This window comes from Mytilus edulis, chromosome 8, assembly GCF_963676685.1.
Source record: "Mytilus edulis chromosome 8, xbMytEdul2.2, whole genome shotgun sequence".
In the NCBI taxonomy this organism is placed as follows: Eukaryota; Metazoa; Mollusca; class Bivalvia; order Mytilida; family Mytilidae; genus Mytilus; species Mytilus edulis.
The window spans coordinates 60,069,840-60,092,027 of NC_092351.1; the positions used below are offsets into that span (position 1 = coordinate 60,069,840).

The 22,188-nt window shown below is 33.4% G+C and overlaps 1 protein-coding gene across 1 annotated transcript in view; it reads right to left on the reverse strand.

Moving 5' to 3' along the window:
• Positions 1–8,242: 8,242 nt before the first annotated feature.
• LOC139484244 (uncharacterized) overlaps positions 8,243–22,188 on the reverse strand; it is a 32,304-nt gene continuing 18,358 nt past the window's right edge. Inside the window, exons 7-8 of the mRNA XM_071267979.1 lie at positions 15,266–15,323; positions 8,243–9,069 (exon numbers count right to left, since the gene is read on the reverse strand). Of these exons, the coding sequence (XP_071124080.1) occupies positions 8,243–9,069; positions 15,266–15,323 (885 nt within the window). The remainder of the gene's footprint in view (positions 9,070–15,265; positions 15,324–22,188) is intronic.

Consider the following 22,188-nt stretch of genomic DNA (forward strand, 5'->3'; position numbering starts at 1 on the left):
TTTTATTATCTGGGTCGTAAAAGTATTGTCTCATTGACGTATATTCCACATCTTCTTATTAACTGTGTCATAAGGGTATAGTCTTATTGACGTATATTCCTAATCTTTTTATTATCTGTATCGTAAGGGTATAGTCTTATTGACGTATATTCCCAATCTTTTTTATTATATGTGTCGTAAGGGTTAAGTCTTATTGACGTATATTCCCAATCTTTTTTATTATCTGTATCGTAAGGGTATAGTCTTATTGACGTATATTCCCAATCTTTTTATTATCTGTATCGTAAGGGTATAGTCTTATTGACGTATATTCCCAATCTTTTTTATTATCTGTATCGTAAGGGTATAGTCTTATTGACGCATATTCCCAATCTGTTTTATTATCTGTGTCGTAAGGGGATAGTTTCATTGACGTATATTCCACATCTTTTTTATTATCTGTATCGTAAGGGTATAGTCTTATTGACGTATATTCCCAATCTTTTTTATTATCTGTATCGTAAGGGTATAGTCTTATTGACGTATATTCCCAATCTTTTTATTATCTGTATCGTAAGGGTATAGTCTTATTGACGTATATTCCCAATCTTTTTTATTATCTGTGTCGTAAGGGTATAGTCTTATTGACGTATATTCCCAATCTTTTTTATTATCTGTATCGTAAGGGTATAGTCTTATTGACGTATATTCCCAATCTTTTTATTATCTGTATCGTAAGGGTATAGTCTTATTGACGTATATTCCCAATCTTTTTTATTATCTGTGTCCTAAGGGTATAGTCTTATTGACGTATATTCCACATCTTTTTATTATCTGTATCGTAAGGGTATAGTCTTATTGACGTATATTCCCAATCTGTTTTATTATCTGTGACGTAAGGGTATAGTCTTATTGACGTATATTCCACATCTTTTTATTATCTGTGTCGTAAGGATATAGTCTTATTGACGTATATTCCCAATCTTTTTTTATTATCTGTGTCGTAAGGGTAAAGTCTTATTGACGTATATTCCCAATCTTTTTGTTATCTGTATCGTAAGTGTATAGTCTTATTGGCGTATATTCCCAATCTTTTTTATTATCTGTGTCGTAAGGGTATAGTCTTATTGATGTATATTCCACATCTTTTTATTATCTGTATCGTAAGTGTATAGTCTTATTGACGTATATTCCCAATCTTTTTTATTATCTGTGTCGTAAGGGTATAGTCTTATTGACGTATATTCCCAATCTTTTTTATTAACTGTGTCGTAAGGGTATAGTCTTATTGACGTATATTCCACATCTTTTTATAATCTGTGTCGTAAGTGTATAGTCTTATTGACGTATATTCCCAATCTTTTTATTATCTGTGTCGTAAGGGTATAGTCTTATTGACGTATATTCCACATCTTTTTATAATCTGTGTCGTAAGTGTATAGTCTTATTGACGTATATTCCCAATCTTTTTATTATCTGTGTCGTAAGGGTATAGTCTTATTGACGTATATTCCACATCTTTTTATAATCTGTGTCGTAAGTGTATAGTCTTATTGACGTATATTCCCAATCTTTTTATAATCTGTGTCGTAAGGGTATAGTCTTATTGACGTATATTCCACATCTTTTTATTATCTGTATCGTAAGGGTATAGTCTTATTGACGTATATTCCACATCTTTTTATAATCTGTGTCGTAAGTGTATAGTCTTATTGACATATATTCCACATCTTTTTATTATCTGTATCGTAAGGGTATAGTCTTATTGACGTATATTCCCAATCTTTTTGTCGAGCCTGCAACTTTTGTTGCAGAAAGCTCGACATAGGGATAGTGATCCGGCGGCGGCGGCTACGGCGGCGGTGTTAGCTAACTTCTTAAAAGCTTTATATTTTAGAAGGTGGAAGAACTGGATGCTTCATACTTTGTATATAGATGCCTCATGTTACGAAGTTTCCGTCAGTCACATGTCCAATGTCCTTGACCTCATTTTCATGGTTCAGTTACCACTTGAAAAAAAAGTTCAAATTTTTTGTAATGTTGAATTCTCTCTTATTATAAGTAATAGGAGAACTATATTTGATATGTGCGTACCTTGCAAGGTCCTCATGTCTGTCAGACAGTTTTCACTTGACCTCGACCTCATTTCATGGATCAGTGAACAAGGTTAAGTTTTGGTGGTCAAGTCCATATCTCAGATTCTATAAGCAATAGGGTTAATATATTCGGTGTATGGAAGGACTGTAAGGTGTACATGTCCACTGGCAGGTGTCATCTGACCTTGACCTCATTTTCATGGTTCAGTGGTTATAGTTAGATTTTTGTGTTTTGGTCTGTTATTCTCATACTATATGCAATAGGTCTACTATATTTGTTGTATGAATGATTGTAAGGTGTACATGTCTAGCGGGCAGATGTCATGTGACCTTGACCTCATTTTCATGGTTCAGTGGTCAAAGTTAAGTTTTTGAGTTTTGGTCTTTTTATCTAATACTATATGCCATAGGTCAACTATATTTGGTGTATGGAAATATTTTATGATCTTTATGTCAGTCGCGCAGGTTTTATTTGACCGTGACCTCATTTTCACGGTTCATTGCACAGTGTTAAGTTTTTGTGTTTTGGTCTATTTTTCTTAAACAATGAGTAATAGGTCAACTATATATGTTGTATAGAAGCATTGTTAGCTGTACATGTCTGCCTGGCATGGTTCATCTGACCTTGACCTCATTTTCAAGGTTCATTGGTCTTTGTTTAGTTATCTTGGTTAATGTTAAGTTTATGGTACAGTTGTTATAAAGCTTAGCTTTATACTTAGGACTATCAACATAATATCAATGATTAGTATAGAAGGCGAGACATTTCAACGTGTGCACTCTTGTTGTTATCTGTATCGTAAGTGTATAGTCTTATTGATGTATATTCCACATCTTTTTATAATCTGTGTCGTAAGTGTATAGTCTTATTGACGTATATTCCCAATCTTTTTATAATCTGTGTCGTAAGTGTATAGTTTCATTGACGTATATTCCCAATCTTTTTATAATCTGTGTCGTAAGTGTATAGTCTTATTGACGTATATTCCCAATCTTTTTATTATCTGTATCGTAAGGGTATAGTCTTATTGACGTATATTCCCAACTTTTTTATTATCTGTGTCGTAAGGGTATAGTCTTATTGGTGTATATTCCCAATCTTTTTTATTACCTGTATCGTAAGGGTATAGTCTTATTGACGCATATTCCCAATCTGTTTTATTATCTGTGTCGTAAGGGGATAGTTTCATTGACGTATATTCCACATCTTTTTTATTATCTGTATCGTAAGGGTATAGTCTTATTGACGTATATTCCCAATCTCTTTTATTATCTGTATCGTAAGGGTATAGTCTTATTGACGTATATTCTACATCTTTTTATTATCTGTATCGTAAGGGTATAGTCTTATTGGCGTATATTCCCAATCTTTTTTATTATCTGTATCGTAAGGGTATAGTCTTATTGACGTATATTCCACATCTTTTTATTATCTGTATCGTAAGGGTAAAGTCTTATTGACGTATATTCCCAATCTTTTTTATTATCTGTATCGTAAGGGTATAGTCTTATTGACGTATATTCCACATCTTTTTATAATCTGTGTCGTAAGTGTATAGTCTTATTGACGTATATTCCCAATATTTTTTTATTATCTGTGTCGTAAGGGTATAGTTTTATTGACGTATATTCCCAATCTTTTTATTATCTGTGTCGTAAAGGTATAGTCTTATTGACGTATATTTCTAATATTTTTTATTATCTGTGTCGTAAGGGTATAGTCTTATTGGCGTATATTCCCAATCTTTTTTTAATATCTGTGTCGTAAGGGTATAGTCTTATTGACGTATATTCCCAATATTTTTTATTATCTGTGTCGTAAGGGTATAGTCTTATTGGCGTATATTCCCAATCTTTTTTATTATCTGTGTCGTAAGGGTATAGTCTTATTGGCGTATATTCCCAATCTTTTTTATAATCTGTGTCGTAAGGGTATAGTCTTATTGGCGTATATTCCCAATCTTTTTTATAATCTGTATCGTAAGGGTATAGTCTTATTGACGTATATTCCCAATCTTTTTATTATCTGTGTCGTAAGGGTATAGTCTTATTGACGTATATTCCCAATCTTTTTTATTATCTGTATCGTAAGGGGATAGTTTCATTGACGTATTTTTCACATTTTTTTATTATCCGCGTCGTAAGAGTATATAAACAGTGATGTATATTCCCAATCTTTCTTAATATCTGCGTTGTAAGGATATACATGTAGTCTTATTGACGTATATTCCACATCTTTCTATTATCTGTTTCATAAGAGTATAGTCTCATTGAAGTATTTCCCACATCTTTTTATTATCTGCGTCATAAGGGTAAAGTCTCATTGATGTACATTTCACATCCTTTTATCATCTGTGTCGTAAAGATATATATATTCTTATTGACGTATATTAAACATCTGTTTTTATTATCTGCGTAGTAAAGGTAAAGTTGCATTGACGTATTTTCCACATCTGTTTATTATCTGCGTCGTAAAGGTATATCTCATTGTGGTATATTCCACATTATTTTTATTATCTGAGTCTTAAATGTATATCTCATTGACGTATATTCTATATATTTTTGTTATCTGCGTCGTTAGGGTATATTTTATTGACGTATATTCTATATCTTTTTTATTATTCGTGTCGTTAGGGTATATTTATTTGGTGTATATTCTATATCTTTTTATTGTCTGCATTGTCAGGGTAGAGTCTTATTGGCCTATATTAATCATATGTTTATGGCCCCGCAACTATAGTTTTACCCTTGTCCGAAATTCCGTAATTCCGAAATTCCGTAATTCTAAAATTCCGTAATTCTGTAATTCCATCGTTCCGAAACAAACCATTATACGGATTTTTTTTCTAAACGCCTTCAGACATTGAGCTGATTTTTGATATGTGAGACTACCATCATGTGTGTACCCGTATGTGTTATCCAAATTGCAGATTTTAAAAACTTTTTGGGACGGGGCCATTCGTGTCACTTTGACACATCTAATTATTATCTGCGTCGTAAGGGCATATCTCTTTGACGTATATTCCACATCTTTATTTATTATCTGCGTCGTCAGGGTATAGTCTCAGTGACATATATTCTATATCTTTTTATAATCTGCGTCGTAAGGTTATATATCACTGACGTATATTCCACATCTTTTAATTATCTGCGTCGTCAGGGTATAGTCTCAGTGACATATATTCTATATATTTTTATAATCTGCGTCGTAAGGATATATCTCATTGACGTATTTTCCAGATCTTTTTATTATCTGCGTCGTAAGGGTATAGTCTTATTGACGTATATTTTGCATCTTTTTATTATCTGCGTCGTAAGGGTATATCTCATTGACGTATATTCTACATCTTTTTAATATCTACGTCGAAAGGGTATAGTCTCATCGACGTAAATTCCATATTTTTTTTATTATGTGCCTCGTAAATGTAATGTCTCTTCGACCTGAATTCCACACCATTTTATTATCTGCGTAGTAAAAGTATAGTCTCATTGGCGTATATTCCACATCTTCTTATTTACTGTGTCATAAGGGTGTGGTCTTATTGCCGTATAGCACACATCTTTTTATTATCTGTGTCGTAAGGGTATAGTCTAAGTGACGTATATTCCACATCTTTTTATTATCTCTATCGTAAGTGTATAGTTTTATTGACGTATATTCCTAATCTTTTTATCATCTGTGTCGTAAGGGTATAGTTTCATTGACGTATATTCCACATCTTTTCATTATCTGTGTCGTACGGGTATAGTCTTATTGACGTATATTCCACATCTTTTTATTATCTCTATCGTAAGTATGTAGTTTTATTGACGTATATTCCTAATCTTTTTATTATCTGTGTCGTAAGGGTATAGTTTCATTGACGTATATTCCCAATCTTTTTATTATCTGTGTCGTAAGGGTATAGTCTTATTGACGTATATTCCACATCTTTTTATAATCTGTGTCGTAAGTGTATAGTCTTATTGACGTATATTCCCAATCTTTTTATAATCTGTGTCGTAAGGGTATAGTCTTATTGACGTATATTCCACATCTTTTTATTATCTGTATCGTAAGGGTATAGTCTTATTGACGTATATTCCACATCTTTTCATTATCTGTGTCGTACGGGTATAGTATCATTGACGTATATTCCACATATTTTTATTACCAGCGTTATAAGAATATAAAATCATTGACGTATATTCCTAATCTTTTTATTATCTGTGTCGTAAGGGTACAGTCTCATTGACGTATATTCCACATTTGTTTTTTGAGTGCGTCGTAAGGGTAAGGTCTTATTGACATATATTCAACATTTTTTTTTATTATCGGCGTCGTAAGATTATTCCTATTAACGTATATTCCCAATCTTTTTATTATATGCGTCGTAAAGGTATAGTCTCATTGACGTATATTCCACATTTATTATTATCTACGTCGTAAGGGTATAGTCTCATTGACGTATATTTCACATGTTTTTTTTTTAGCTGCGTCGTAATGGAATAGTCTTATTGATGATATTCCTCATCTTTTTATTATCCGCATCCTAAGTGTAGTCTCATTGACGTATATTACACAGCTTTTTATTATCTGCGTCTTTAGGATATGGTCTAATTGACGTTTATTTCACCTACATTGAAAGGGTACATTTATAGTCTCATTGACATATATTCCACATCTTTTTTTATCTGTGTCGTAAAGGTATAGTCTCATTGACGTATATTCCACATCTGAGTATTGTATACTTGGCGTATATGACAATAGATACATGAATATATGGTACGAGTGCAAATGAGACAACACGGAACATTTACTCTCATTGAACAGTATGCTTTTAGAGGCCCCATAATTTACTAATATGACACCATTCAAACGGGAAATCCAACCGTCTAATCTATATGAAAACGAGAAACGTGTATGAACCACGTCAACAATCGACAACTTTTGAACATCAGATTCCTGACTTAGGACAGTTACAAACACAACATATCAATTGAAATTGCTAAACTCAATCACAAGACATATTTACACAAGTGAACATACACTGAACGAATACATTTGATCTATGACAAATCTTATATTTGTCGTTTCGCAAATGTTGCGACTTTTAATAAGATGTTCTGCAATAGCAAGTGGAAGTGGACCAAGAACAATAACGTCCTTTGCTAAACGAATAGAAAAAAGGGGCGGGGTTAAACATGTTTATGAATCTCAATCCTCCCCCTATACCTCTAGTCTACTGGGATGAAAGAAGTAAATGGATTGAAATACGAAGAGAAAAAAGGGGCGGGGTTAAACATGTTTATGAGATCTCAACCCTCCCCCTATACCTCTAGTCTACTGGGATGTAAGGAACACATGGATTGGAATACGAATAGAAAAAAGGGATTATCAGTCAATGAGACAGCAATCCAACAACAAAATAATGTGTTTAATGTGTTCCGATGGTATAAATTTCCTTCATATCCATAAACAATGCCCTTTTGTGGAAACAATAAATTACTGGGGACATACATATGGCTTAAATTAAAATATCCTCCTAAAGCAATGTTTATGTAGTTTTAAAAGACATGAAGAAATATAACTTGATTTTTCTTTCTCCAGGTAACAAACATCAAATAGACGTTGACTGAACACATAAAAAGGCACCAGTCAATGACACAGAAACCCAACGATACAATTTAAATTGTAATGTGGTCCAATTTTATTTACCACCTACACATAATTTATGCATCCATAATACGGATTTTATTTATTTTCAGACAAAGAATGACTGAGGACAAGTCATACATATGACTACAAATAAATTGTCCTCTCAAAAAATTTTTATGTAGTTTTGAAAAATATAATGAAATATATGTTGCATTTAGATGTTTCGGTCAAACACAAGTGGAATTGAATAAAATAACATTACGTCTTTGTGACATTTTTCTGAATTTCCATCTAAAGTTGATCACACAAACAGTACATAACAAAATTGTTCTTCAATCTGAATACGGATTACAACTGTACAGATCATGACAAGCAAATAAGTCAAACTTATAGTAAAGAAAAAAATATAATTAAGATTGATAGTATAGACAACAACAATTAATATAATCCTTTTGATTGACAAAATACACAAATAGATCAGAGTCCGAATACACTCATTGTCTGAAAGAATTATTTAGGTTTATATATTTTATTTCTTGTTTACGTCAAAAAGAATTATTTGTCCGTCAAAGTCATTACTAACAAGCAGAATATTTTCTTTTTTGACGAAATAAATTCCATACGGATTATTCAATCCATCTGATTTAGTAAGAAGTTTACTGTGATGTTTCCCATCATCTGATACAACTATTACATTGTGTGTACTCTCATTTGTCACATAGACATTCCCCTCATCATCTGTTGTTGCACGACGTAAATATTGAAAGTTATTCCTTTTAAATGTCCACATACGTGTTCCATCTAACGAGCAGCAATATATTGATGATGTATAGTCTATACAGACCAACCTGTTTCTGTCTACTGTAATGTCGTGGATAAGGCCTGAAGGTGCCAGCATAGTACGTTTTACTTTACCTGTCAGGTCCATCACATGTATTTTAAACTTATCAATAACAACGTACAGGTTATCATCATTATATGATATTCCGTAGCAGTTATCACTCTTGTTGATTTTACTGATGACAGAACGTGTAGATATATTTATTATCAATATCATTCTGTGACAGGATACTGCGACAACATTACTATCTATCTCTGTCATATAGCACGGTTTATAGGACAGATGAATGTGATGGATATCAGTACCGTCTGAATTACAAATAATAAGTCGTTCATGATTTTGTTCGGTAAACACTAATGTATTGCCTGTTTTGATACAGCTAGTAATGAACAGATTTTCATTTGCTGTCTTTTTTATATTAAACTTTAAGCGCAAAGCGACAGAAACAGGAAGGTTGTATTTGACAGAATTTGATGTTTGATCAGAAGCAACTTCTCCTTTTTTTGGTTCATTTTCTGAAAAACATCAAGTATTCATTTGATTATTTCAACAATCGATAACCTTAATTATGCAGTTTATAAAAAAATACCAGTTAATGGATTAAATGATGTAAAAATATTATTTTGCATACTATATTATGTAGTATGTGGCGACCATTTGATATTTTGGGGGAGGGGGCAGGGTAATTTATTTTTTTGATCGGATTTTTGGACTGATTTTGTATTTATAATATTTAAAAACACAATTTTAAATTCATTTTTTATTATAAATATATATATAAATAATACATGAAGTCAAGTCATTATGTATTATTTAATCAGAATGAATCATCATCATCATCTGTGGAAATGAATCTTCTGAAATCCAAACTGCATATACAGGTATTGCATACATACACGGATAAAAGCTGTATTTAGCCTCTTTCAAAAGTATAGCAAAACATTATTCGCCGAGCGGAGCGAGTCTTAAAAAAAGTTGGAGGGTTTTGGATCTGTTGAAGGCCCCAAAAAGCTATAGAACAGATAATGCAAAATCGTGCTTTTTGGGTGTTTCTCAGACCCTTTTTTAATATGAAAATGCAAGTTCTGTTTTGATCACTTTTTGACAGTATTTTGGTCTCGAAGCAAAATGTATAGATTCAGTGTTAGACTTCAGTTTTTAGGGACAATATTAAAAGACCAATATGCAGGATAAAGCAAACATTTAATTCACATAGTTAAGTATTTGGCTGCTGTTTTTTTAAACTCATGATCAAGTTTATAACAAAATTAATAAATTACAAAAGGAATGCAACATTAACAGAATACAGAATGGCAATCAATGAACAAAAGACAAATAAATAAGAAAAATTGATCCCGAAAAAAACAGGGCTACGTCAGAGGAAGAACATAACTTGCTTCTTGCAAGACGACCACCGTGAAAACATTTTGATATGAAGAGAAGTATTTGGTTTTGAGATTTCCTGCATGAGGCATTTGAGTGGGGAAAAGAAGTATGATAACTACAGGTCTTCTTCCGACCGTCAATAAAACCCTTGCCAAAGTGGGGCGTCCGTTTGGCTGTGTGAGATGTATCAAGTACGCAACCACGACCGGTCACATTGGGACGTTTAATCCGATGCCTCTTTTGGAGAGTCTCACGCCCTCTACACGTTAAGAACCCTTGCATCAACTCTTTGAGGGGTCCGCAGGTGGCCTGTTGCATGGCTAAATTTCTGTTCCTATCCAATATACCCTCATTTTATCGTGGCAGTCTAAATGTACCCGACCTGCAACTCAGTTGACCTCTATTACCGGACCTACCTTATATATTTATTGTTAGTTTGTTCTCGTCCTGAACATGCATGACATATTTGCCACTGGAAATAAAGCAACCAACAATCAATCAATCAAATTTTCCCCACCTTCTTCCCGGACGACCTCTACTACAGGACCTACCTATTGTATATTTTTGTTAATTTGATTTCGTCCTGATCATGTATGAAATATTTTCCAATGGACGTTTAGCAAACAACACACTATCATTATGACTCAATAAATAATCCAAGATTAATTTACTTGAGGTACAAATTACAACAGAAAAGGCAAAACAGGACTTTCTTATTTGCATGAGTTGTGACCATTTTAACCAACAATCAGCATTCCTGAATTATGGTGCTAGTATGTATTAACGGTCTAAAGCATCGTTGTTTAATCTTAACACATGTCTTTTTGCCTGTCTGATGTCACGTGTCTTAGCTTGTCAGGCGTTGATTTTTTTTTCTAAAATTTCATTGTTTATTCTTTTTTTTTTGGGGGGGGGGGATTGGTATAGGTTGCTGTTCTTAATAAAATTGAGAATGGAAATGGGAAATGTGCCAAAGAGACAACAACCCGACCAAATAAAAAACAACAGCCGAGGGTCACCAACAGGTCTTCAATGTAGCGAGAAATTCCCGCACCCGGAGGCGTCCTTCAGCTGTCCCCTAAACAAATATATACTAGTTCAGTGATAATGAACGCCATACTAATTTCCAAATTGTACACAAGAAACTAAAATTAAAATAATACAAGACTATCAAAGGCCAGAGGCTCCTGACTTGGGACAGGCGCAAAAATGCGGCGGGGTTAAACATGTTTGTGAGATCTCAACCCTCCCCCTATACCTCTAGCCAATGTAGAAAAGTAAACGCATAACAATACGCACATTAAAATTCAGTTCAAGAGAAGTCCGAGTCTGATGTCAGAAGATGTAACCAAAGAAAATAAACAAAATGACAATAATACATAAATAACAACAGACTACTAGCAGTTAACTGACATGCCAGCTCCAGACTTCAATTAAACTGACTGAAAGATTACGATTTCATCATATGAACATCAGGCACAATCCTTCCCGTTAGGGGTTTAGTATCATACCATCATAACATATATGAGAAGAACATAACCCGTGTCATGCCAACAACTGGTTTTTGAGTAAATGTGTTCAGTTCCGATGCAAAGACCCTATAAGTGAATCAATATTAACGCCAAAATATGCAATCTTTAATGACCTGACAACAGTATCGTAACTATATCCCTTCTTAATAAGTTTAAGTCTTTGTTGACTTGTTAAAGCTCAGAATTAATTCAGTCAAATTTTGGGCTCCTGAAAGTGTGTTTTGATGGAAGCCGTATGCGTATTATAACCAAGTAATATTTAATTTGTTTGTCATTGGGTAAATGTTTGATTGACATATGCACCAAATCTAATTAAGTCTTACTTATATTATTCAATATAAAAATATTTAAGTCTGCTGCATTCATCTTAAGGGAGTTAGCTTCTCGGTTTCAAAATAATTAACTTTTATGAACACTAGCATATATTGATAGGGAATTAATAATGGAATCAAAAGAGCAAAATAAATATATATAGGTCACCGTACTTGTTTTCGAGATATTAACCATTGAAATGTTTGCGGGAAAATGTTCTCTCTTGACTTTTCATAGCTTTATCATTGACAAGTTTAAGTCCTCAGAAACTATTAAAAAATAACTAAAATTTTAAAAGACTTTAACAGACAGTCTATCATTATACATTAAAAGAATTATAAAAAGAATAATGGGGGTCACCGGGCAAAATTTGTTAACTCCTACTTATATTATTGAACTTGAATAAAGATAACCACTTTACTTTATAGTTTAAAGTCTGCTGCCTTCGTCTTAAAAAAGAACAACAAAGAGTTCTGAAAGTGTAGTTTGACGAAGGCCGTACGTGCATTATTACCATGTAATATTTGTTTTTCATTAGGTCGCTGGTTCATTGACTGATATACCACATCTACATCTTGACAAGAACCACAAAGGTTTACTGGTGAAAAAAGATACGGTCACTAAGGTCTTGGCAAGTTGAACGTCATGTTTGCTATGCGGGATGTACAAGTACACACCCACGTTCATTCAGAATTGGGACATTTAATCCGATGCCTCATGTCGAGTGACTACCATGCTCTCTGCACGCTAACAACCCTTGCTAAAACTCTTTGGTGTCCGCAGGTTGCATCTTGCATGGAAAGATTTATGTGCGCATCTAATAAACACTATTTTTCCATTGACAGTCAAAAATACTCTCGACCTTAATGCCAAATGGCGTCTATTATAGGACCTACCTATTTTATTTATTATTTCTTGGTCTTTAACATGCACGAAAAATTTGCCACTGGACATTAAACAAACAACCATCAATCAATTTTGCCCGAGGAAGTTGGAATCTTTGTTGTTATCGTTGTCAGTTTATTTTCGATTTATGAGTTTGACTGTCCCTTTGGTATCTTTCGTCCCTCTTTTAGGAACAAACATGTCTTTTAAATCATCTCAATACCGAATCACCTCCTCGTCATCCCGAATACCCGTCTCTATCAGTCGAAGACTATTCAGTTTGTTCCAAAATTGTGTTCTTTTAAGAAATCAATCAATCGTTGTCGACGACTGCAATGTTATTTGGTAACTCGTAGTTGAATGCAGTGTAACCATACTTTTAGATGAAGGCGTCTTCAATTGTTGATTTCGGAGTATAAGGTGAGACATGAATTCCAATGTTCAATAAAATACACGATTTCTATTGGCGTATTTGCAAATTTTTGTTAAACCACGAAATCAAATATCATCAATCCACGAAAATTGTAACACACGAAAATAATTAATCAAGTTTTCATTGTAATGATACAGATACATTTCTATCCCATTCGTTTCTAGAAGTTGAACTTTTATGTTTTAATGTTTTCGTTTTAATGTAACTCATATTTTTCCGAGTTTAAAATGTTCTAAAGAAACGAACTCAATCTAAAATCTTGGAAGATTAATATACTTGAGGTATAAACTACATAAAATAAACAGCTGCACCATGAGCGCATGATACGCCAGACGTCTTGTGTGTAAGTTTTATGCAATAATCATAAATAGTTTTTGAGAAAGTTTTAAGCAATAACCATATATTGTTTTTGAGACACGGCGGGACATGTGAAACCCCCCACCCTGTTTTTTTTTTACAAAAACTAAATATCAATAAAAATAAAATTTTGAATCAAAACTAAAAAGTATACAGATCTTTAGATTAATATAACAAAGAATTGTGTAAAGTTTTAAGCAATAATCATAAATTATTTTTGAGATAGGGAGTGACATGTAAAAAAAAAACCTCCCCTGTTTTACAAAATACTCAATAACTCAAAAATAAAATTTTGAATCATCACCAAAAAGTATACAGATCTTTAGATTAATATAACGAAGAAGTGTGTAAAGTTTTAAGCAATAATCATAAATTTGTTTCTGAGATACGGCACAACATGTAAAAAAAACCTCCCCCTTTTTTGCAAAATACTCAATTACTCAAAAATGAAATTTTGAATCATCACCAAAAAGTATACAGATCTTTAGATTAATATAACTAAGACATGTGTAAAGTTTTAAGCAATAATCATAAATCGTTTTTGAGATATGGCGCGACATGTAAAAAAACCCTCCCCCTTTTTTACAAAATACTCAATAACTCAAAAATGAAATTTTGAATCATCACCAAAAAGTATACAGATATTAAGATTAATATAACTAAGAAGTGTTTAAAGTTTTAAGCCATAATCAAGATTTTTTTTGAGATACGGTGCGACATGTGAAAAAAACACACCCCTGTTTTAGTTACAAAGTGTCGTAACTCAAAAAGTTTTAATCTTATTTTCACCAAAAAGTATACAGATCATTTGACCATCATAAGAAAGCACTTTATTAAGTTTCATGAAATTTGGATAAGTCGTTCTCAAGTTACGGTGCGACATGTTTACGCCGGACAGACAGACGGACGGTACGACGGACGGACGGACACCGGACATTTGTATACCATAATACGTCCCGTCAAAAATTTGACGGGCGTATAAAAGGAAAGAAAATCAGTACTTTCACAGTTTAATGTGTGAGCCAACAATACGCTTTCCGGAAGATAATAATGGTATGTATGTCTGTTGTCTAGCATGTCTATTTGTCTTCTATCTCCAAAAAAAAATCAATATAACTTAAAATTGAAACTTCATTTTGGTTTAAAAGTTCAAACATATGTTAGGCCCGAATTTAAATCCATATTTTTAATCCAAAAGTCAATGTCGAATAAAAACAACAACAATGCCTACTGCCTACTGATCATGGGCAATTCACAGTTTTCCCTGCAATACTGTTATCAACCTAATGCAGATAAATACAATCAACACTTTACAAATTTATCGTCCTAGTAGTTCTTGTCTTGATTTAAATTCTTGAGGAGCTAGCAAACCATAACATGTAGTCTGTTCATGGGCTTACTTTTGATTTCAATTTGTTTTGTCAACTTTCCCACGTATTGTATAAGGTTTTGGCCAGGAGCATCACTGAAAAAACCTAAATTGTCAAATTGATTTGTTGGTGCAATAACATTGGTGCCGTTAATGTTATTGTTATCTATGTGTACAAATATGTCGGAAAGTTAGGAGCTTTATCACTAAACCGACATAATAGCTTAATTCATCTAATTTCAACTGTGTCTGAGGCAGTGTGAACCTTGATTTTGTTATACATTTCTTAATTAATCACAAATCGTGAAATCAGAAACGTTTTTAAAGATGTATTCCCAGATTCACATCTGATTTTTTCAAACTGGTTCATTATAAAAGAACGGGGAAAGTTACATTTGTCGGGTGATATGTGGAAAATATGTTAACAATGGTATTACTTGGATTATGTGCATCCTGCTTAGTGTTTATTTTCGCTCTGTCAGGAATCCTTTTAACCTGAAAATAAAACAAAAAAGGTTTTAATTAAATACATAACACGTATAATAGTTGAAGTACAAACCCAATCAAGAGGTTAATACAAAATATGACCTATACAATATTGTTAAAGATCTGCATATACACTTGTTGCAGTACTTGCTTCCGTATGAGTTAATGTTTTAGCGATTAGTCACTATCACAATCCGTCTCTGCTCAGTCACATCATATCACATCACCAATCTGTCAAACTTATAATTTGAAGACTGATTGATCGGTGTTATGGGATTGAACTATTTTTAGCTCACGTGACCCAAACGGTCAAGTGAGCTTTTCTCATCACTTGGCGTCCGGCGTCCGTCGTCGTCCCGCGTCGTCCGTCGTCGTTAACTTTTACAAAAATCTTCTCTGAAACTACTGGGCCAAATTTAACCAAACTTGGTCACAATCATCATTTGGGTATCTAGTTTGAAAAATGTGTTCGATGACCCAGCCAACCAACCAAGATGGCCGCCATGGCTAAAAATAGAACATAGGGGTCAAATGCAGTTTTTGGCTTATAACTCTGAAACCGAAGCATTTAAAGCAAAGCTGACAAGGTGTTAAATTGTTTATTAAGTCAAGATCTATCTGTCCTGAAATTTTCAGACGAATCGGACAACCGGTTATTGGGTTGTTGCCCCTGAATTTGTAATTTTAAGGAAATTTTGCTGTTTTGGGTTATTATCTTGAATGTTATTATAGATAGAGATGAATTGTAAACAGCAATAATGTTCAGCAAAGTAAGATTTACAAATAAGTCAACATGACTGAAATGTTCAGTTGACCCCTTTAGGAGTTATTGCCCTTTATGGTCTATTTTTAATCATTTTTCGTAAATCTTAATTATGTTTTACAAAAATCTTCTCCTCAGAAACTACTTGGCCAAATTAAACCAAACTTGGCCACAATCATCATTGGGGTACCTAGTTTAAAAATGTGTCTAATGACCCGGCCAACCAACCAAGATTGCCACCATAGCTAAAAATAGAACATAGGGGTAAAATGCAGTTTTTGGCTTATAACTCAAAAAGCAAAGCATTTACAGATGGGTGCGGTCCTAACCTTGACAAAAGTTAACTTAGAGTTAACTTGTTGACTGCTTTCTAAGTTAACTTGAGAATTTTTAAGCAGTCAAGCAAGTTAACTTCGTCGTTGGTGGACCAGACCTACGGTCTGCTTTTTTAGGACTGCTGCAGACCTATCGACAAGTCTGCTTTTGACCAGTCCTGAGGACAGGTCTGCCGCAGACCAGACCTGTGGGCAAGTCTGCTTTTGACCAGTCCTGAGGACAGGTCTGCCGCAGACCAGACCTGTGGGCAAGTCTGCTTTTGACCAGTCCTGAGGACAGGTCTGCCTCAGACCAGACCTGTGGACAGGTCTGCTCCTGACCAGACCTGAGGACAGGTCTGCTTTTGACCAGACCTGTGGACAAGTCTGCTATTGACCAGACCTGAGGACATGTCTGCTTATGACAGATTATCGTTATAAGAGTTTTCATATCAGACTTGAGCTTTCATTAAAATATGTCTCAGAATATGTAAACAACATTCGCATTGTTTTTCCACAGATATCATTTATTATTTACTCGCTAGACTCTACTAGATATTATACAAATGCTCTCTTTTATTTGATATACATGTATTCGTATATAAATAAAAAATGGCTATACGATCACACAGAGTTTTTTTATTAGAAGGCGGAGAGAAAGGTTATCCAACGCATCGGAACAATATTCTTATATCACGGGATATTGGCAACATTGTCTACGTTACTTCGTTCCCCGTTGTTTACCTGTCCCTTCCTAAATTTTACTTTATGCATTAATTTATACTTGCATGGATATTTCATTGATATTCAATTTGTTTGCATTGGATTTACTATTATATTTCCCGCAGAATATTCTAACAGAAATTGTACAGTGTCCGTAAGCATACGATGTGGTAAAACTATCAACAATCATTGCCGATATTCATGATATTGATATTGGACGTCCTAAAATTATACTCAATGCGCACTTTAATGAAATAGCTGCCACTTGACGTTTAACTATAAACAAAATCAATCAACCGACATAATAGATTCCAAGAAGAGAACCTCGTATACTTTTTTTTACTAAATCATTGTAAATAGTACAAATGAATTCAGACATGTCAGTGTTGGTACTTTGATGATGTGGCATAATGGTTTTGTTGAACTACTATATATGATGTGACTGTTATTATATATGAATAAAGAGATGAAATTCTGACATTCTCAATTTATTCAGAATATTTTTTGCATTAATAGTTTTCCAATATTATTGATTACGTGTACATTTACGGTCCGACTAAAATGTGAACAGGAGCGCCAGGAGAAGACATTAAGGCGATTGGTACAATGGTATGCAGGTATATAGATTTGCAAATAAAAGTGCACATATGATCAGTTTTGGTCAAATAGTTTTGTTTTCCAAGTCAGAATGAGGTATTAAAACTACTAAAATTTTGTTACGTATCAATATTTTGAATAAAAGGAGGACACGCTGGTATCCTAAATTTATGCGAACAAAAATTTGTTGTTATAAAATTGCAATATTGCTGTCCATTGTCATGATTATATTATACATCGATTCCTGACATAAAAAATATGGCTGATTAATACTAGGCGGGTACGTCATGGTTTATATAGATTTACAAATTAAAGTGCACATATGATCAGTTTTGTTAATGTGGTCAAATAATTTTGTTGTGCAAGTCAGCTGGAGGTATCAAAACTACTGAAATTTTGTTACGTATCAATATTTTGAATAAAATGAGGACATCCTGGTATCCTAAATTTATGCGAACCAAATTTTTTGTTATTATATTGCAATTTTGCTGTCCATTGTCATGATTGTATTATACATTGAATCCTGACATAAAAAATATGGCTGATTAACTATGCTGGTATATAGATTTACAAATTAAAGTGCACATATGGTCAGTTTTGGTGGATGCGGTCAAATAATTTTGTTGTACAAGTCAGCTGGAGGTATCAAAACTACTGAAATTTTGTTACGTATCAATATTTTGAATAAAATGAGGACATGCTGGTATCCTAAACTTATGCGAACCAAATTTTTTTTTATTACATTGCAATTTTGCTGTCCATTGTCATGATTGTATTATACATTGAATCCTGACATAAAAAATATGGCTAATTAACTATGCTGGTATATAGATTTACAAATTAAAGTGCACATATGGTCAGTTTTGGTGGATGCGGTCAAATAATTTTGTTGTACAAGTCAACTGGAGGCATCAAAACTACTGAAATTTTGATACGTATCAGTATTTTAAGTACAAAGAGTACATGCTGGCACCCTTAATTTAGGCGAACAAAAATTTGTTGTTATTATATTGCAATATTGCTGTCCATTGTCATGATTGTATTATACATTGAATCCTGACATTAAAAATAAGGCTGATTTACTATGCTGGTATATAGATTTACAATTTAAAGTTCACATATGGTCAGTTTTGGTGGATGCAGTCAAATAATTTGGTTTTACAAGTCAGCTGGAGGTATCAAAACTACTGAAATTTTGTAACATATCAATATTTTGAATAAAATGAGGACATGCTGGTATCCTAAACTTAGGCAAACCAAATTTTTTGTTATTATATTGCAATTTTGCTGTCCATTGTCATGATTGTAATATACATTGAATCCTGACATAAAAAATATGGCTGATTTACTATGCGGGTACATAGATTAGATTTACAAATTAAAGTGCATATATGATCAGTTTTGGTGGATGCGGTCAAATAATTTTGTTGTACAAGTCAACTGGAGGCATCAAAACTACTGAAATTTTGTTACTTATCAGTATTTTAAGTAAAAAGAAGACATGCTGGCACCCTAAATAATTTAGGGGAACAAAAATTTGTTGTTATTATATTGCAATATTGCTGTCCATTGTCATGATTGTATTATACATTGAATCCTGACATTAAAGATAAGGCTGATTAACTATGCTGGTATATAGATTTACAAATTAAAGTGCATATATGGTCATTTTTGGTTGATGCGGTCACTAATATTGTTGTACATGTCAACTGGAGGCATCAAAACTACTGAAATTTTGCTACGTATCAGTATTTTGAGTAAAAAGAAGACATGCTGGCACCCTTAATTTAGGCGAACAAAAATTTGTAGTCATTATTTAAATGAATTAAACTATTGCTGATTGTGGCTGCATAGTTCAAGGATGTATAACTAACAAGGACGTATACACCTAACATCAAATATACTTCTTTTAAAAAATATACATAATAGTATGATTGAATTTGATCTCGGAATATATATATATATTCAGTGCCTGTTATCATTGTAACCGAGATCGTTTTTATAATAGATAGATTGTCAGATCACAGATAAATTTGTGTTACGTTCTGTGCGTACTTATTTTCAATTATTTGTGTTTAATCCTGTTCATAAAACGGAAGTATTAATTTTCAAATTAATTTATTTTCGATGTTTATACTACGAAACAAAGATTTAAATTTTTTTTTTTTAAATCAACGAAGAGCGGTCCTGGTTACAAGTTAACTTAGTGTTGAGCAGACCAGTCAAAAGTTAACTTGGGAACAGGTCTGGTTTTGATCGGATTTGTTCAAGCAGAAGTTAACTTTGTGGCAGGACCGGTTTCCAAGTTAACTTATGTTAACTTTATGACAGGACTGGTTCCGAAGTTAACTTATGTTAACTTATGACAGGACTTGTTCGAAGTTAACTTATATCAATAGCGGACCTGTTTCCAAGTTAACTTTTTGGCAGACATAAAAACAGTCCTAGGTCCAAGTCCGCTTTTCAAGTTAACTAGATTTTGGTCCTAGGACTGGTCAGAGCAGTCCTATATTCGGTCACAGGTTAACTTTGACCAGTCCAAATGACTGGTTATCAAGTTAACTTGCTGTACAGGTTAGGAGTGCACCCATCTGTAGAGCAAATCTGACTGGTATAAAATTATTTATCAGGTCAAGATCTATCTGCCCGGAAAGTTTCAGATAAATAGGACAACCCATTGTTGGGTTGTTGCCCCTGAATTTGTAATTTAAAGGAAATTTTGCTGTTTTTGGTTATTATCTTGAATATTATTATAGATAGAGATAAACTGTAACAGTAATAATGTTCAACAAAGTAAGATTTACAAATAAGTCAACATGACTGATATGGTCAGTTGACCCCTTTATATATAATTAGGAGTTATTGCCTTTTATAGTCAATTTTTAACAATTTTCATAAAATTTGTAAATTTTTACAAACATTGTCAACTGAAACCTAACTGGGCCAAGTTCATTATAGATACAGATAATTGTAAGCAGCAAGAATGTTCAGTAAAGTAAGATGTACAAAAACATCACCATCACCAAAACACAATTTTGTCATGAATCCATCTGCGTCCTTTGTTTAATATTTATATAGACCAAGGTGAGCGACACAGGCTCTTTAGAGCCTCTAGTTATAAATACCATGAATACGTCTCCTGGGGGACTTTTTAGTCTGAAGGATATCATTAGACCCGCAACTAGTACTTTCGTTATTGCTTGCAAATCCGAGTAATGTTTAACTTGAATTGCTGTTATAAAATTTTCGAAATCTATTTAAATGCAGTCATGTCTCTCCCTCGTTCATAGCCCTGATTCCTTATCCGGGTAAAGATTCACTATCGGTCTTTTTAGTTTTCATCACCTTTTGAGCAATTATACGGTTCCAAATCATTTTAGATTAAGGAATGTACAGCCTTATGCATATCTGCTTGTCAGACTTTATCTGTACGTCGGACCTTCTTGGTTTTATCAGCTCTTCAGAGTTTGTATTCGGTTTTATCCAGCCGTTGTATGGTAATTTTTGTTTATCTAGTACTCATGATAATGTTTACTGATTCTATTTCTGTATTACAGTTTGTAAGACATTTGGCATGAAATGTAAAAAATAAATCATTAAAGGACAATAAGTAAATTAAGAAAATGAAGAAGTCGGCTGAAGATTTAAGCTACTATAGGTTATTTGCTGATCATTTTTGCTATTTAAGAATTCTATCCACATATTATAGTTTTAAAGACAGTAGGCAATAACGCAAAAACAAATAATAATAATCGTCTTAACAAAGAGGGACGAAAGATACTAGAGGGACAGTACAACTCATAAATCGAAAATAAACTGACAACCCCATGGCTAAAAATGAAAAAGACAAACAGACAAAAATATTACACATGACACAACTAAAGAATAAGCAACACAAACCCCACTAAAAACTAGGGGTGATCTCAGGTGCTCCGGAAGGGTAAGCAGATCCTGCTCCACATGTGGCACCCGTCGTGTTGCTCATGTTATAACAAATCCGGTAAATAGTCATTTCGGTAGGTCATATTCATGAAAGGGAAGGAGATTGCAGTTACGACGTAAGGAACATATCCGATACCATCTGTGAAACGGTTATTCCATAACGGTCAACCAACTCGTAATGGCGCCCGTAAAACTTACGAAGGGATGATTTCAACTTCACTATTTGGAACTCTTGTTTTAATAGCTTCCTTATGAGCAGGGTTATAACGAATACGGAGTCGTCTGATGATTTTGTTTAAGTTGATTTAGTTGTAGATCTCGTGTATCTCAATTTCGGTGTATCTATTATCATTTTTGAGGTAAGAAAAAATAAAAATAAAAGATAAAAAATGTCATTGAAGCGCAATAACTCCTATAAGAAGTCGTCTGACAGTTTGAACAAGATGTAGCTCTCAACATTCCAAATATTTTAGCTTTTCAGATTTTTTCTAATTAATACAGACGTCAAGTAATGAGAAAAAGGTCACCTTATTAT